Below are 17947 nucleotides of genomic sequence, written 5' to 3'. Positions count from 1 at the left end.
AGGCCGACCTTAAGACTACATAGTGAATTCTTTTTTTTTTTTTAATATATATTTTTTAATTTTTAATTTATTTATTTGAGAGCGACAGACACAGAGAGAAAGACAGATAGAGGGAGAGAGAGAGAATGGGCGCGCCAGGGCTTCAGCCTCTGCAAACGAACTCCAGACGCGTGCGCCCCCTTGTGCATCTGGCTAACGTGGGACCTGGGGAACCGAGCCTCGAACCGGGATCTTTAGGCTTCACAGGCAAGTGCTTTACCGCTAAGCCATCTCTCCAGCCCAAGACTACATAGTGAATTCTATGTCTACTCGGGCTAGAGAAAGACCCTACCTATAAAAACAAAACAAAGCAAAAAAATTATGAAGTTTGAAGGACCATGAATAACTCTGGTAATAATTTTATTAACCAAGATGACCCCAAATCAGAAAGCTCAAAGCAACATGTTCTCTCTCACATACAGATGATAGCTTGTAATACTTATAGTTATATAAATTGGACAAACATGGGTAAAGCCTAAAAAGCTAGACAAGTGACCAAAAGAGAGAAAAAAGAGATGGTGAAGAAAGGGAGATGGAGGAAGCACAAAGGAATGCATGTGACTTGTAATCAGAGAAGTGGCAAAACATGAGGCAACAAGAAGATGGGCAAGTAGAGGAGGGGAGGAGAATCAACCTAAAGAAATTGTGTTTGAAAATATTATAAGTACACCTAAAACTTTGTGTGCTGATTAAAAACTTTAAAAATAGAATAGATGAAATATAAATAAAATATATAGAAGAAAATAAATAATATAAATAAACTAGAAATAAAACAGAGTACATTTTCTACTTTCTCTAAGTTTTCATGAGTCTTATATTCTTACCTCTTAAAATCTGTTCAGCATCTAAAGAGAAGTCTTTTTAAAAATCTAATATTGATTTTTGTGCTTTTGCTGTTTTTTTTCCTTATTGATCTTGACAGAGATATGTCAATTTTGCTATTGTATGCAAATAATAAAAATTTGACTTTGGCAATCTTTTTTATGCATCTTCCCTTTATGTTTTATTAATTATGTTCTTACTTTAAAGTATTTCTTTACCATCTCTGTATTGACTTTTCTGCTCCATGTGGTAGCTTCTGCTGAGTACTTAGCTTCCACTGGCAATCAGTGTGCATTAAAATAAGAGCTTCAAGGCTATAACTTTTCCTCATAGAATTGCTTCAACTAAATCTCACAAGATTGGGTAAGAAATTTTTATTTATCATTGATATGTAACTATTTTCTAACAATCATGTTTTCTTATTTGATACTACAATGATTTCAATTAATTTTATTTATTTTTATAGAGAGAATCTTGCTATGTAGCTTAGCTTAACTAGAACTCTTCTTGCCACAGCATCCTCAGTGTCGGTATTATAGGTATAAGCTTATATGCTTAGCTTAGAATTTTATTTTATTTTAAAGTTTTTATTTTTTATGTATTTATTTGAGAGCAACAGATGGCGGGGGGGGGGGACAGAGAGAGAGAGAGAATGGGCTCACCAGGGCCTCCAGCCACTGCAAACAAACCCCAGAGGCATGTGCCCCCTTGTGCATCTGGCTAACGTGGGTCCTAGAGAATCAAGCCTCGAACCAGGGTCCTTAGGCTTCACAGGCAAGTGCTTACCCACTAAGCCATCTCTCCAGCCCTTAGCTTAGAATTTTAAGTTTTTGACTTTAAATATTGTTCTCATCCAGCTTGACATTATTTCAAAATTAAATATATTACACTTGGATAATAGCGTTTATAGGACACTAATCCTGTCACAATTGTTGAAGTTTATGTTCGTGCCTAATATGGGGTCATTTTAATAAATACTTGAGAGGACTTAGCAGTTAAGGCATTTGCCTGCAAAGCCAAAGGATCCCAATTCGATTGTCCAGGGCCCACAACAAGCCAGATGAACAAGGGGGTGTGGCATCTGGAGTTCATTTGCAGTGGCTGGAGTTTCTTTTATATTCTCATTGCTATGATTTGGTTTGGAGCTAAATAATTCTTTCAGATCAATCTCCTACATTTATCATTTTCTACAACTTTGTCTGTCTTTGTTTTTAGATAGAATCTCAATATATAGTGGACACGGGCCTTGAACTCCCGATCTTCTAGGCTCTGACAAGAGGATTGTGATTGTAAATTTAGTCTAACCTGAGCCACATAACAAGATGCTGTCTCACAAAGTAAATAAAAATATTTTTTTCAGCATTCGGTGTGTGCCAATATACTGGGCTTCTTTGCCTGCTTTTGTTAATTACACATTATTTGTAGTGTTTTTTCATGATTTAGTGTCAAGTGCAAACATGATTTTACTCTGTTCTTTCTGTTTTCTCTTTCCTCTAGTACTTGGTATGCACTTAGTGATTTTATTTATTTACTTATTTTGGTCTGTTGAGGTAGGGTCTCTAGCCCAGGCTGACCTGGAATGCACTATGTTGTCTTAGGGTGGCCTCCAACTCTCGGCAGTCCTCCTATCTCTGAAGTGCTGGGATTAAAAGCATGTACTATCATGCCCTGACTCCCAGTTAGTAATTTTGTTAGTTTGATTTTGGATCTGAGTTCTTCCTTACAATTTTGTGAGAATTCTTAAAGTTACAACTTCATGGGTCATTCATCTTGGTAATATTTACTAGGATTCAGGTGGCACTACAAACCAGGGAAGACTTTATTTAGTTAGTTATTTTTTTTTTTATTAATTAGTTTTGTACTCAGTAAATTCAGTCAAGATGGTACCATTGTTAGCCTCCTCCATGTCCTAACCTCTCCCCCTATCCCCTCCTCTTTGAGATAATATGGGTCATGCATTGTGGAATTAGCCCACAGTTATGGGTAGGAGGAAATGCCTCTGCATATCATGACACAATGTGTGGCTCTGACATTCTTTAAGACTTTAAAATGAATTCTTTATCCTGTGAAATTTTGTACCACATAACTAGTGAATGGAAACAAGCTTTATGCAGGGGCCTCCTGTATTACTCAGTTACTTGGATTGCACTCAGATTTTCTTATGCCCCTTTCATGAACAAATTATCCTGGTCAGATCTCATTACCATAATAAATTTTTGAGATAGTTAGCTTGTAAGAGTTAGGATTTTTTGCTTTATGTTTTTGATGATTCCAGTCCATGATTAGGGAGTCCGATGGCTCCGGGCCTCTGATGTAGCCATATTTAATGATAGGAGCATGTGGTAGAGAACATTTCATGATGGGAAAGCAAAGAATGAGGAAGAGGCTGGGGTCGCCTTCAGGATCACATTTTCAGTGACCTAAGCAATGCCTCCAAAGCGCGTCACAAAGATTCCACATCTCCTCAATGGTGCCACCCTGCTGACCAAAGCCTTCAACATATGAACTTTTGAGGAACCTTTGATATCCAAACCGTAGCACAGGCTTGAGTGCTATCTCCCAATATCCCAGCGGTCATCTTTGTTTTCTGACTTTTCCTTACTTTTTCCAAATGATTCACTTAAGAAGACATATATTTTGTGTTTTTCATTCTTTTAAATATGAATTTTGTTCCATGTATTCAGATACCATATAGTTCCTCAATTATGTAACGTTTTTATTTTTTACAGTAAATTTGTTATAGAACCTTTCTTTGTTTGCTTTTTTCCCAAGGCAGGGTCTCGTTCTAGCCCAGGCTGACCTGGAATTCACTATGTAGTCTCAGGGTGGCCTCAAAATTATGGTGATCCTCCTATCTCTGCCAGCTGAGTGCTGGGATTAAAGGGGTGCACCACCACGCCTGCCTAGAACTTAAATAATTATCTTAGTATTATTACTAGCACTGTTACTATACAATAATATATTTGTACTTAGATTTAAAACAATTAGCTAGGGATGTTTATCCGCTAAATAGATAGGTGTGTTTAAAGGTCCTCTCAGGGACCTGACGAGGTTAATACATCACTAACATTCTGTGAAACAATTGCATATTTTGTGCCACTTTTTACAAAGTGTACTGCTAAGTCTTCCTTGCTTGAAATACAGCTGTTCTTCCCTTTAGGAAGTCATTGTGGGTCTTTTGAACTTACTCTTAAGAGATTCAGAAATTTGCTGCAGTATGTAATCTTTTATGGTTTTTTTTAGTTTGCTTCTTTTTCATACGTCTGTGTGTGTGTGTGTGTGTGTGTGTGTGTGCAGAGTGCAGAGGTTGACTTCAGGGGGTCTTCCTCAGTTGCTCCCCACCTTATTATTTGAGAGAGGCTCTTCTTGTGGTTCCAATGAGCCCTATAGATTCCCCTTGTCCGCCGTGCCATCACCAGGATTTCAGGTGTGTACTGCTACACCCAGCACTTCACTCGGGCACTGCGCATCCAAACTCAGACCCTCATGCTTGTGCTTAGTGGATTTCAGGAGCAGGTTTAGAATTTCCTCATCTCATGCATTTTTTAATCTTCTAGCCGAGTGTTGAGTACTAATATGAATTAGGAAAACACTAGAGGAGATAGCATGCATTTTTCTTGCTTCACTGTCATCAACTTTAAATGGATCTACTTTTGATTAGTGCATTTGTTTCTCTAGATTTTCAACACATCATTATTTGAACCTCCACCTCCAGGATATGAGAATGTTTCAGATGTTGTTCCCCCTTTCAGTGCCTACTCTCCTCAAGGACTGCCCGAGGTAAGAACACAGAACCACCAAATCATGATAAACAGGAGCCGGGAGAAGTGGCAGAGGTTGGAGGACTGCTGTGAGTTGGATGCAGCCTGGGACTAGAGAGGGAAGACCAGATCATCATGGGCTAGAGTGAGACCCTACCTTGAAAAAAAAAAAAAAAAAATGACCGGGCTGGAGAGATGGCTTAGCGGTTAAGCGCTTGCCTGTGAAGCCTAAGGACCCCGGTTCGAGGCTCGGTTCCCCAGGTCCCACGTTAGCCAGATGCACAAGGGGGTGCACGCGTCTGGTGTTCATTTGCAGAGGCTGGAAGCCTTGGCACGCCCATTCTCTCTCTCGCCCTCTATCTGTCTTTCTCTCTGTGTCTGTCGCTCTCAAATAAATAAATAAATAATTTAAAAAAATGACTAACGGAAGCTTTCCTACCCCTCATACACTTAGGTAGTAATTAAAGACAGTAAGGGTGTTTTTGATCTAATTCAAATTCAGACCTTTCACAAGAAACTAGGATATTTTTAGTAAGAAAAAGAATTATTGATATGTTTGTTCATGGTGTTTTTTAAGATAAAAACAATGAGATGCACAAACCCATGTGTGTACTGACTATTGACAAATGCATAACTGTAATCCAAACATCATCAACGCATACAGCATTATTGTTATTTCAGAAAGCTCCCTTATTCTGCTTCTTTTAAAGCATTAATTAGCATATATTAATTATACATAATATACACTACAAAAATTTCACACAGGTATATCATTTTCATACATTTGTACAATAGATTTTGATCACATTTGACCCTCTATTGTCTTCTCTTGCACTGTTCCCACTCCAGCTGATCTACTTTTTCCCAAAAAGTCCTACTTATATTTTCATATCTTCTTATTTTTGATTGTTTGTTTTTTTGATTTTTTTGTTTTGTTTTGTTTTGTTTTTTGAGGACACAATGGATTTCATTAGTGTTGCTGACAGGAGCTTGGGAGAGGGATTGTTTATAGGAGTAAGGACACCTTACCTCTAGCTACCCCACTGAAAATAAAAGTCTCTTCTCCTGGATCAACTGTGTATAGATGCTCACATTGGAATCTGCTTACATTGATTGTAAATTACAACATCTGAATTTTGGAGGATATATATTCAATCCATAGCAGTGAGAAAGTCAAAATTTGCAGAATTTAATATATCTTATTAATATTGTTTAAAATACTCAATGTCAGTTTGGGGTATGTTGAGTTTGTGTTGTTTTTAGGATAAAGCCATTTGAATTTACTAGTTTCTAGCTGGATATATTGGATTACCAATTAGGATTACCATTCCCAGTGATTTTCCATCACTAAAACATCCTAGGCAAATTCTTTGCACTTAGGATTAAACAGTATAAATGGTGTCTTTACCAATCAGATAGAATTTGTGGCAAGAACACAATGATAAATGAGGTATGACAGACACGTATGTGGTCTTAGGTACTTGGGAAACTGAGGTGTTTGGATTACCCAGGAATTTGATATCAAAACAACATAAGACTGATTTAATGTCAGGTAATGACATATACTTATAAATTTAAAAATATTTCTGGGGCTGGAGAGATGGCTTAGCGGTTAAGTGCTTGCCTGTGAAGCCTAAGGACCCCGGTTCGAGGCTCGGTTCCCCAGGTCCCATGTTAGCCAGTTGCACAAGGGGGCGCACGCGTCTGGAGTTCGTTTGCAGAGGCTGGAAGCCCTGGCGTGCCCATTCTTTCTCTCTCCCTCTATCTGTCTTTCTCTCTGTGTCTGTCGCTCTCAAATAAATAAATTAATTAATTAATTAAAAAAATATTTCTGTGGTTTTGAAATGAATTTGATTTTTTAAATTCATTTCAAATTTTCAAAAATCTTACAAATTTAGAGGAAAATCACATTTTCTATTTGTTATTTGAAACATATCAAATGGACAGTGCACAAATCTAAAGCTGAATCAAACAAGGGTGCTTATAATCATTATAGTGACTTCATAAGTGACATTAGGTTGGAGATGAAGTGATAGAAGATTTTAAATTTTACATGTAATAAAGTTATTTGACTATATTATCACATAAAAGTAAATGAGTATTCATCCGTGTGAAGTTCCTACTTGTCTTACTTTATTTCTAATTTTACTTTTAATCTCATGCGACCTTTCCTCTCCCCACATTCACGTATCTACTCTAGTGTATACATATTCTTAGACATGTTTGACTTAGGAAAATACATGGCTTTGTCTTGCATTTTATGTACTTTACATTTGTATAAATGGCATTATACTTTACACCTCTACTAATCTCAATCATAGTCTATTCAAAATCTCTCTCTGGCTTTATGTTAGAGAAGGTCATTAATTTTCATCATTCTGCTATTTCATCTTATGTGCATGCCACAGGTAACTTACTCATTCTTTTAATGGCAAACATAATTTGTCCCTAAAGTCCCATTATCCTAAGCAGTGTCACAGTGTTTATCCTCACGTTTGTCTGGCTGAAGGCTTTTGAGGTTTTCTCTGTGTGCAACAGACCAAGCATTGCTGTGTTGTAGGGAATGCACAGTTTTTCAAGTGCAGCCTGTAGCCATTTGTATATGCACTTACAATGCCTGAGTGTTCCCTCTACTTGTAAACACTTGAGGTTATATAATTATAATTTGCCTCATCTAATTGTTCTCTCATTTTAATCTGCCTTAATTCACATTTCTCTTGATTATAAATGAGGTTGCTCATCCTTGAACATGAATATTTATTAACAATTCTGGGATTTTACTTTGTGAAATGATTCAGTATAGCCTTTTTGTTTTGTTTTGTTTTCCTGGTGAATTTCTGACCACTTCTTTTTGTTATAGTGGTTTCTTATGAATTTTATTTGCCTATCTCATAATGGTTTTATACATTGTAAATATCTTCTAATTTTTCAACTCTTTGTTCCTTTTGTCTATGTTGCTCTTTATGAAAAAAGTCCTTAATTTTGGTACTGTCAACATTTTACCCACCAGGTTTTGTGCTTGGGTCTTTTAAAGTTAATTAACTGATTAATTTGCATAGACATACACACACATAGTTCAGTGGGCAGCTGCCAGGATTCTACGCACCACCTTCATTGAGGCAGTCTTGGGCTGCAAGTGAACAGCCAGACTAGATAGCACCAGCTTGGGATTCTTTGCCTCCCATTTCCATTGGACCACAGATGCATGTCCTATTTTGGACCTAGCTTTATGGGTGGTGGGGAATTGAACCTGGGTTGGCAAGATTTGCAAGCAATCTCCTTTAACCTCCCAGCCATCTCCTCAGTCTCTGCTTTGGTTCTTTTAAAAATTGTGTACATTACTTACAATACTACCTGTACATGGATAACTATAACCAGTTATATAATATAAAGACTATTAATTAACAAATATTTTCAAAACAAGATTAATATTGTCATATCAGAGTTAAATATATGGGAAAATAATCTGTAATAGCAGAACATATAACAAAGGATATAGCTTAAAATTACCATAAAAAGTACACTTTAAAAATCTTAGTGGAGTAGTCTGGAGAGGTGACTCAGTGGTTAAAGGTACATGCTTACAAATTCTGATGACCCAGGTTGGATTTTCCTGCATCCACGTAAAGCTAGATGCACAAAGTGACATAAGTGTCTGGAGTTTGTTTGCAATGTCGTGCCCCTTCTCATTCATTCTCTCTCTCTCCTTACAAATAAATGAATATTTAATAAAATATTAAAATGAAATAAATATTTAATAAAAATAAAGAATATATTTATTATTATTATTATTTAAATTTTATTTATTTATGAGTGAGGGGGAGAGACAGAATGGGCATGTCAGGCATCTAACCACTACAGATAAACTCCAAATGCATGTGCCACCTTGTGCATCTCGCTTACATGGGTCCTGGGGAATCGAACCTGGGTCCTTTGGTTTTGCAGGCAAGTGCCTTAACCATTAATCCATCTCTCCAGCCTCCAATAAATAATTTAAAAAAAATATTAGAGATTTAGAAGAATGTGAACTGAGCAGTGAAAATATGTATGTGAAAACAGATTGCACTTCTAGACAGTGAGACAGTGTGTGTAATAAGGAGGAAATTGTACCCAAGTTAGTTTGTAGGTGTTTTGAACAACTGATTAAAATCAACTAAGTAATTTTAAGTTGTGTAATATTTCACTTATAAGAAAAGTGCTGTATGGGCTGGAGAGATGGCTTAACAGCTAAGCACTTGCCTGTGAAGCCTAAGGACCCCGGTTCAAGGCTCGATTCCCCAGAACCCATGTTAGCTAGATGCACAAGGGGCGCACGAGTTCTTGGAGTTCCTTTGTAGTGGCTGGAGGCCCTGGTGTGCCCATCTCTCTCTGTCTGTATCTGCCTCTTTCCCTCTCTGTCTGTTGCTCTCAAATAAATAAATAAAAATAAACAACAAAAAATTTTAAAAAGAAAGCACTCTATGTGGTACCTAGTGGGCTGTGCCTATGACCCCAGCATGCAAGATACACAGGAAAGAGGATTACTTCAAGTTTGAAGCTAGGTTAAGTCAGTTAGACACTGTCTCAAAAAAAAAAAAAAAAGACAAATCACAACATAAGTCATTACTACTCCTTTCAAGTGTGCTTAAATTATTTCATATGAATGAGTGATGGGATAGAAAGAGCACATTATTCTCGATGGGGTTGCTCTTTACATTCAAATAGGACATGAGCTTGTTGATCCCATGATTTGCTGGTCATCTGTAACCCAGCAGAGTATTAATTTTCTTTTGAATTGTATATGCCTGTTATATATGTGTAACATATTTCCTACCTGCTGTCTTTCAAACTACCTCAAGAATGTGGGACCTTGGTCAAATTTAGTGTTTCTCAAGCTTTAGTGCATGTCGGATTGCAAAATGCAGATTCTGGTCTCTCCACCCCTTGTGTTCCAGTAGGTCTGAGAATGAGTCTGAGAGATTGTGTTTCTAACAAAGTCTTGTGTGATGCTCCTTCTGAAAGTTTGGGACCATTCTTTCAGAACCAGCAATTTACCCTCCCTATCTTCTCTTTTAACAAAGGCAGGAAAAATCATAATGAAGAAATTAGGGAAAAATTCAAGCCAATAGTGCAAGATTGTTATTTATTCGTGGCCATAGAACAACAGTACAGTGTAAATTACACAAGGAGTCATTGTCTGAAGACAAAGTGTTTTTCTAGTCAAGTGTTACTCACATTTGAGGACTGCTGGAAGGGCATCTTTATCTGTTATTTTCAAAATGCAGTTTACCTCCAGCTTTAAGCTCATGTCTTCTCTAATCCTTCTCCACTATAATTTGTTTTATGAGGACCACCCATTCACGAAAAGAGAGCTACCATTTACTAGCATTTTAAAAGGAGGTCTCCCAAAAATTTTGAGTTTCTTCCATGTGAAAACGTATTAATAAAATTAATAAATATGATTTTTTTATCTGATTCAGTGAACAAGTAAGCCATTCATTCACAATTTTACATGATAATGCTTTATTATCTCACTCATCATATTAAGATAAATTTGTAGTTAAATTATGTGCTTATGTATGTTTAAAAAATTAATGGTATTATTAAATTTACTTCAATGTTAATAAAAATCACTTTACTCCCAAAGATTTTTTAACACATAGTCTTTCATAGGAAATAACTATTTCTAAAAATTCAATTTATATACTACACATGTTTAAGGAAATTTGTCAGGCTAACGAAAGTATTTTATTAGTTTTTTGGTAAGCATACAAAGAAATGGGTTTAACTGATATTTCCAGGCAAATATATCCTTATACTTTGTTCTTCTTTGCCCTCCACCATCGTCCTCCCCAGTACCCATCCCACTATTGGTTCCTTCTGTATCCCAATGGTTCCTGTCTCTGCATTCATGACATATATATTCTATTATCCTCTCTTATTCCCTTCTCTCCTACATCTTATTCCAGTTCATATTCCTCTTTCTACTTCCATGTTCTACTTATATACATATATAAATTTAAATCTAGATCTCACATGAGAGAAAACATACTCATTATCTGTTCATCTGTTGATGGACATCTAGGGTGGTTCTATATCTTGACTATTATGAATAGTGTAATAAGAACATTGATATGCAAGTGTCTCGATGGTGGATTAGAATCCTTCCAGTACATTCAGGAGTGGTGAAATTGGGTCACGTGGTGATTCTATTTTTAATTTTATGAGGACCCTCCAAACTGATACCTACAAAGTCACTGATATCCACAGATTACATTCCCATAAGCAATGCAGAAGGGTTCCTCTTTCCCCACATCCTCACTGGCATTTGTTGGCATTTCTTAATAATTGCCATTGTGACTTGATGATTGACATTCTGATGGAATCTTGGTGCAATTTTAATTTGCATTGTTCTGATGGCTAAAGATGTTAGAGCTGGTCAAAGAGACATAAAACTTTTTAAAATATTTGCTGGCTTATATATTTCTTCTTTTGAGAAATATCTATTCAGTTCATTATTCTATGTATTGATTGAATGACTTGATTTTGATATTTAATCTATGGTGTTCTTTTTAGAGTCTTGATAATAATATCCTTCCAGATACATGTTGACAAAAATTCTTCCTCTCTTTAGGCTGTGTTCTCATTATACTGAACTACTTCCCCCTTACTATGCAAAAATTTTAATTCCATGCACTCCTATTTGTCAATTTTAGAGATTATTTCCTGTGTTACTTTTCAAAAGTCCTTGCCTATCTCTCTCTATATATCTCTATATATTGGAATGTTTTCCTATAGGAGTTTCATAGTTTCAGGTTAGAGTGAGTTCCTTGGTCATTTTTGAACAGATTTTTGTTCAGGGTGGTAAGATAGAGTTTCATTCTTTACATATAGAACTCTGGTTTCCACAGCAATGTTTATTGAAGAGGCTCCCTCCACCCTGATCAATATGTGTTTTATTTTGCATTTTTCTCTTTTTTATCTGTTTAATTGATAATATTCATATTTGAATATAACATAATTTGATCATAATCTCCTTCAATATCTTCCTCCCTCACATACCTCCCTTATACCTTCCTTATACCATTTTTTCTTTCCAACTAATCCCTCTTCTATTTTGATAATTTTTTTGTCTGCCTCCATATCCATGTCAAAATACTGATGAGCTCAATATTATGGAGGTCTTGAATACTTTGGGACCCTGTCTTCTAGCTTTGCATTTATTGCTTCATGATTTCACATTACGTGTCATAACCTGCAGTGTATGCTTATGACGCGTTTGTCAAAGATTAGGTGGCTGTGGCTGTGTGTGACACTGCCCTCTCTACACTGTTCTGTTCTCTTATTTAAGTTTCTTTCTTCTTCAATGAATGCTATGCTGTTCATGTCACTATGACTCTGTAGAATAATCTGAGATTGGATACTGTGACGCCTCCTACATCGCCCTAGAATTGCTTTGGCTATTCAGGATCTTTTGTGTTTCAAAATGATTTAGAATTACCTTTTCTAATTCTATGAAGAAAGTTACTTTGTAATATAATCTTGACTCTAAGGTGCTTTTGATACTATGTCATTTTCACAATATTAATACTGTGAATCCAGGAACATGGGCAGACTTTCTTTCTTCTAGTGTCTTCTTCATTGTCTTTCTTCAGGGCCTTAAAGTTTTTATTGTAGAATGTCAGTGCCATCCTGTGGGAGAATGTGGAATGATTACAGAACACACAAGGTAAGAGTCTTAAGGAGTCCTAGGGGGAACAGGGAGTTCCTGCACTTCATGTCCTTCCAGGTATCGCAGGACAGTACTGGCAGTAGAAATCTATTCATAGTCTTTTGTTTGTTTGTTTGTTTGTTTTTTAAGCTGTTGCAAATAAGATTTTCCCCCAATCTCATTTTTACAAGATTCATTTTTGTTTATATTAAAAGAAATATTTGTGTGTATGTTGATTTGGTTTCCTGAAAGTATTTTTCAGATCTAAGGATTTTGGAGGAATATTTAGGGTCTTTTAAGTGTCTTCTGAGTAAGGAGGATTTGACTTCTTTCTTATCAGTATTCCTTTTATTTCTTGCCCTATTGTTCTAGCTAAGACATCAAGCACTGTATTGTTTAAGAATGATGCCATTGAGCATGTTTCTGATTTTAGAGGAAATATCCTTCCCATTAAATTATTTATTATTTTTTTTTCATTAAGAACATAACTTGTATGGATATATCATATGTTGGTGCCCTTTTCCCCTCCTCCCTGTCCCCATTCCACTAGGGACGTTCCTCCGTGAGGTTGGTGGTATTCCCTATGGGTTTGTGGGTTATGCATTGGGGGTGCAGCAGTTAGTTGTTGGGGGAAGGCAGTGTGTCTATGCATGACACCCCAACCTGTAGCTTTTACAATCTTTCCACCCCCTATTTCACAAATTCCCCGAGTCATGGTGGGTGTGTTTTGTGTTAAGTCTACTTCAGTGATGAGCTCTTCGGAGCCTCTGGATTTCTGCTTTGGTATGTGTTGAGTATCCTCAGCGTCTGTCTCCTTCACTCTGGCACTCATTGTCAGGCTCACCATGGAAGCAGCACTTTTGCTCATCTCCCTAGTTCCTCTGTATTTTTTTTTTTTCATCTGGGCCTTGACTGAAATACAAACGGTAGTTTATTTCCTTAGGTCTCACAAATTTCTGAAAAGAAAAACAGATTCTCCAGAGGAGAGTGAAGTCAGCATAGGTTAATTTGATAAGCATTATTAATTTAGGGAGATTTTGATGGATGTAGCCCCTCTTTTAGCCAAAGACTAGGGGGAGCTTGGCATTGGAGAACATAATATTGACCTGGTTCCCAGTTCCAGATATGGGTTCATTTTCAGTGAGCAGATCTCTTAGCCAATCAGGAAGCTATTGGTTACCCACCGAAGCTGTGTGCCACCATTGCACTGGTGTGAACTTCTTGTCAGGCTGGTTGCTTCTGAGTAGCTTAGACCTCTGCTTGCTCACACGATGTTGGCTTCTTTCCCCCTAGTAGGTCATGCAGTGCTTGAAGGGCTGTCTGGGGCCTGACTCACTTCTAGATTCCAGCTGGGTCTCTTCCTGTTCTGCCTTCCACTCAATTCTCAAGTTCATTCCCTTGACTGTGTTTCCGAGTTCTGGCTTGTCGTGGTCATTCTTTTGCTTTCTTTATTTTTTATTGTAGTCTATTTTCTTTTACACTAGCTACTTTTTAAAATCAAGTTTCCTTTTGGAATTTTTCTGCATACTTAGATTTTGTTGACCCACCTTCCCACCTGTTATTTACATATATCTATACACACACACACACACATATGTATATATATATACATATATATATATATACATATATATGTATATATATATATGTATATATATATATATATATATATATATACACACACACACATATACACACACACATATACACACATATATATATGTAAATTGACAACTTCTATACTTACAGATAACAAACCATGGTATTTTCCTCCCCTCTCCCGCTTTTCCCTTCATAATCTGATCTCCATCATATCCCCTCCCTCTCTCCATTAGTCTCTCTTTTAATTTGATGTCATCATCTTTTTTCCTATTATGAGGGTCTTGTGTAGGTGTTGCTAGACACTGTGAGGTCTTGGATATCGAGGCCATCCCTCTCCTCCATCCCGTATAGCCTTTTTCTAGCTTTTGGGTCTCTGCTACTTATTTTTTATTCCAGCTTACACACAAGTCTATACAATTGTAAGCAGGATCCACATATGAGAGAGAACATGCGATGTTTAGCTTTCTGAGCCTGGGTTACCTCACTTAGTATACAGGATAAGGTGGCTGAGTGGTTAAAGTGATGGACTGCTATCCCACACCATTTGTACCCCCACTTAACCCGTTCCACTCCTGGTGTTCCCCCTCCCACATGCATAACACACGTTATCTTCCCCTCCCCATCTCTCCCACTTTTATCCTGTCATGGGCCCCTTTCTATATTCCTGGACTCTACATACACACACTCTCATATAAATATGCATATGTAAAAATTTGAAGTACGTCTTACCATAACTGATGTTTGGATGTACCGTTTCTCTGGTATTGTCTGTCATCCCAGTGATTCTTCCTTTTGCTTGATTTCTAGTCTTGTTTTATTTGATTCATGGAGTTTTCCTAAGATTTCTGTCTTTTTCAAAAAATTCCACTTCTCATATTAAATTTCTCTTTTATGTTGTTGATTTGTCTCATCTATGTTGCTGATTTTCTCACCCGCTTTGCTGACCTTCTCTTCTGTGTTGCTACCTTTTCCTAGCTCCTCAATTAACTCCCTTTATTCATCCTTTTGTTTGTATCCTCTTTTAGGTCAGTGGCTTTTAAAAAATGTTTTATTTATTTGAGATAGAAAGAGGCAGTGTGTGTGTGTGTGTGTGTGTGTGAGAGAGAGAGAGAGAGAGAGAGAGAGAGAGAAAAGGAGTGCAACAGGGCCTCCAGCCACTGCAAATGAACTTCAGACACATGTGCTGCCTAGTGCATCTGGCTTACGTGGATCCTGGAGAATCGAACCTGGGTCCTTAGGCTTTGCAGCCAAGTGCATTAACTGCTAAGCCTTCTCTCCAGTCCCAGTGATATTTTTTTAATTTTGTTTATTCTTATTTAATTATTTGAGAGCAGTAGACAGAAAGAGAGAGAGAATGGGCACACCAGGGCCTCCAGACACTGCAAATGAACTCCAGATGCATGTCACCTTGTGCATCTGATTTATGTGGATTCTGGGGAACTGAGCCTTGAATAGCGGTCCTTAGGCTTCACAGGCAAGCACTTAATGGGTAAGCTATCTCTCCAGTCCCCCCAGTGATATTTGTAAAAGCCAACTTTTTAGATCTTCATCTGGTATTTTATCCATTTCATTATCTTTGAATTTGGTAATTTAGGAGTTATGAACTTTTAGAGGTTTGTTTCTTTGCTTTTTCATGTTTATTATATTTCTGTATTGTGAGTTATGCAACTGCTGGCTTTATTTGGATATTTTTCTCAGGAAGAAGCCTACTCTTCAAGGCTCAATCCTTTCTGCCACTTAAAGAGGAGAAAACAAACTGCTCTGGGATGAGGATTCCGCTTCCCATTCCCCCGGCGAAGAGCCACTCTGGAGCTGTGTTCCGCTTGGCTTTCTCCTTTCACTCTTCTGTTTCTCTTCACCTTTCAGCTCTCCTATGGCTCCTTTATGAATTTCCAATGCTTACTCTTTCTTTTTCCTTTCTTTTCCTCCCCCATCTCTCTCTCTCTCTCTCTCTCTCTCTGTCTTGGATAGAGTCATTTTTCTTCCTCCCCTTGATATTTCTCCTTCATTGGGTCACAAATAGCTTCTAGTCCACCAGTTTTTAAAAAAAAAAAAAGTCTTTTATTTGTAACTTGGTTCAAGATAATAGAATCCAAAGTCGACTTTAGTATGCTAGGTGGCAAAGCAAATGCTCTTTAAATCTGCATCTGATGCTGTGTGCAGCAGATGAGCATTTATATGTGCTACTCTTGATGGTGCCTGTATATGTTTATAGCTATGAAATATAAGATGAAAATGAATTAATTTAATGCATATGCCGCCAATTCATCCATTTGCTTTCTCCACTTAAATGAACTTCTTTAAATCTCTCATTTGAAGTTCATGCTGGGTTAGGTAAAATAAGTCACAGTACTATGATACCAACTCTGGGACAGCCATGGCTGACATTAAGCAGCACATTGGAAAAATCCTGTCATAATTGCCCTAATTCAGACTGAGATTTTTATCAGCCAGTGATTGAATATATGGTATCTTCAAAATTGGAAAGTGGCATGGCCTTGGGCAGGGTGGCAGAGTGCACCTGAGGCAATGTCTGGAGGCTACCCTCAAAAAGTGTTCCTTGCACCCTGAAGCAGGAGAGCCTTCACTGCAGGATAATCCAGGCAGCACATCCTAATGCCCATTGCACGTATTTCTCGAGTTAATGCTCAAGAAGAAAATGAGTGATAAAATTGTGATAGTAGAGGAAAGGGTGGGTGGTCATATTTATTTATTTTTAATTTTAATTCTTGTTCATGGTGTTTTGTTTCAGCTATGTTCTGGATAAGCACTCTACCACTAAGCTACATCCCCAGCTGGTATATGTATGTGTGTGTATGTAATATATAAATATAGACATATGCACATATATTTTTAATACATATAATATATATTATATTACATGGATGATGTTGCACAGCAAATAAGTATAGGTAGTATTAAAATTCCTTAAGACAAATAAAGTTACATAAATTACATCTAAAATTGATATTCATACTATGCTAGAAATCATATTCTTTGTAGATACTTAAAAGTATGATTAAAAATTTTAGATGCTGGGCTGGAGAGATGACTTAGCAGTTAAGGCACTTGATTGCAAAGCCAAAGAACCCAGGTTAGTTTCCCTAGGACCCACATATGCCAGATGCACAAGGTGGCACATACATCTGGAGTTTGTTTGCAGTGGCTGGAGGCCCTGGTGAGCCCATTCCCTCTCTTTCTGTATCTGACTCTTTCTCCCACACAAATAAATAAATAAAAATAAAATATTTAAAAAATTTAGATATCTGTGTTAAAAAATGTATGAGTACATTTTTTGTCACATTAGTTTTGGAACTGGAGGAAGAAAACATATTGGAAGATGAATAGTCAAACCCAGCAAGTTATTTTATAAATGAAAAGGTTGAGACTTAGAAATGCCATAATATTTGTACCTGACTACAAATGATAAGACTGAGAACTGTAAAGCTGGTTATTTTTCTGCCCCTGATGTTTGTGAATACCCATGATGTTCCTGTTTGAGAATGCACAATGGAGATAGAAATCTTTCTTCAATAGTTTCTCAGTCTGTAGTGCCTGGACCCTTTCAGAGTGCATGCAGCGACACGTGTACCTTTATGTGGTATTCTTGAGAACTGTGTCTATGTTTTATAGCACCAAAAAAAAAAAAAAAAAGACAAAAACAGATTTACTCTTGAATTCATACCCCTTTAACTTGCCCAACTAGTTTTTCAATTTCAACCAAGTTTTGCTGTGAATCTCTCCTTTGAAGCTGATACCTTTCTGTCAGCAGGCCTTGTGCCCCTTCCATTGATACAAAACATCCCTCATGCAGAGAGATGCCTTCTTGTTATATCTCATAGTAAATCATTCCTGATCTCAACAGGGGGATCTAGTGTACGTTAACTATGCACGGACTGAAGATTTCTTTAAGCTGGAGCGGGACATGAAAATCAATTGCTCTGGGAAGATTATGATTGCAAGATATGGGAAAATATTCAGAGGAAATAAGGTAAAGAAAATATGTCATTTGTCAGAAAATAGGTGGACTGGA

General features: G+C 37.1%; 1 protein-coding gene across 3 annotated transcripts in view; it reads left to right on the top strand.

Annotated features, from left to right (window-relative positions):
- Folh1b (folate hydrolase 1B) overlaps positions 1–17947 on the top strand; it is a 60215-nt gene that overhangs the window by 5201 nt on the left and 37067 nt on the right. For all 3 annotated transcript variants that reach the window (XM_045145940.1, XM_045145941.1, XM_045145942.1), the window contains 2 exons: positions 4540–4641; positions 17780–17905. In XM_045145940.1, coding sequence (XP_045001875.1) covers positions 4540–4641; positions 17780–17905 — 228 coding nt within the window. The remainder of the gene's footprint in view (positions 1–4539; positions 4642–17779; positions 17906–17947) is intronic.

This window comes from Jaculus jaculus, chromosome 3 (genome assembly GCF_020740685.1).
Source record: "Jaculus jaculus isolate mJacJac1 chromosome 3, mJacJac1.mat.Y.cur, whole genome shotgun sequence".
Classification (NCBI taxonomy): domain Eukaryota; kingdom Metazoa; phylum Chordata; class Mammalia; order Rodentia; family Dipodidae; genus Jaculus; species Jaculus jaculus.
The sequence above is the reverse complement of the archived record's forward strand: the minus strand, read 5'-3'. Positions and strand labels throughout refer to the sequence as shown.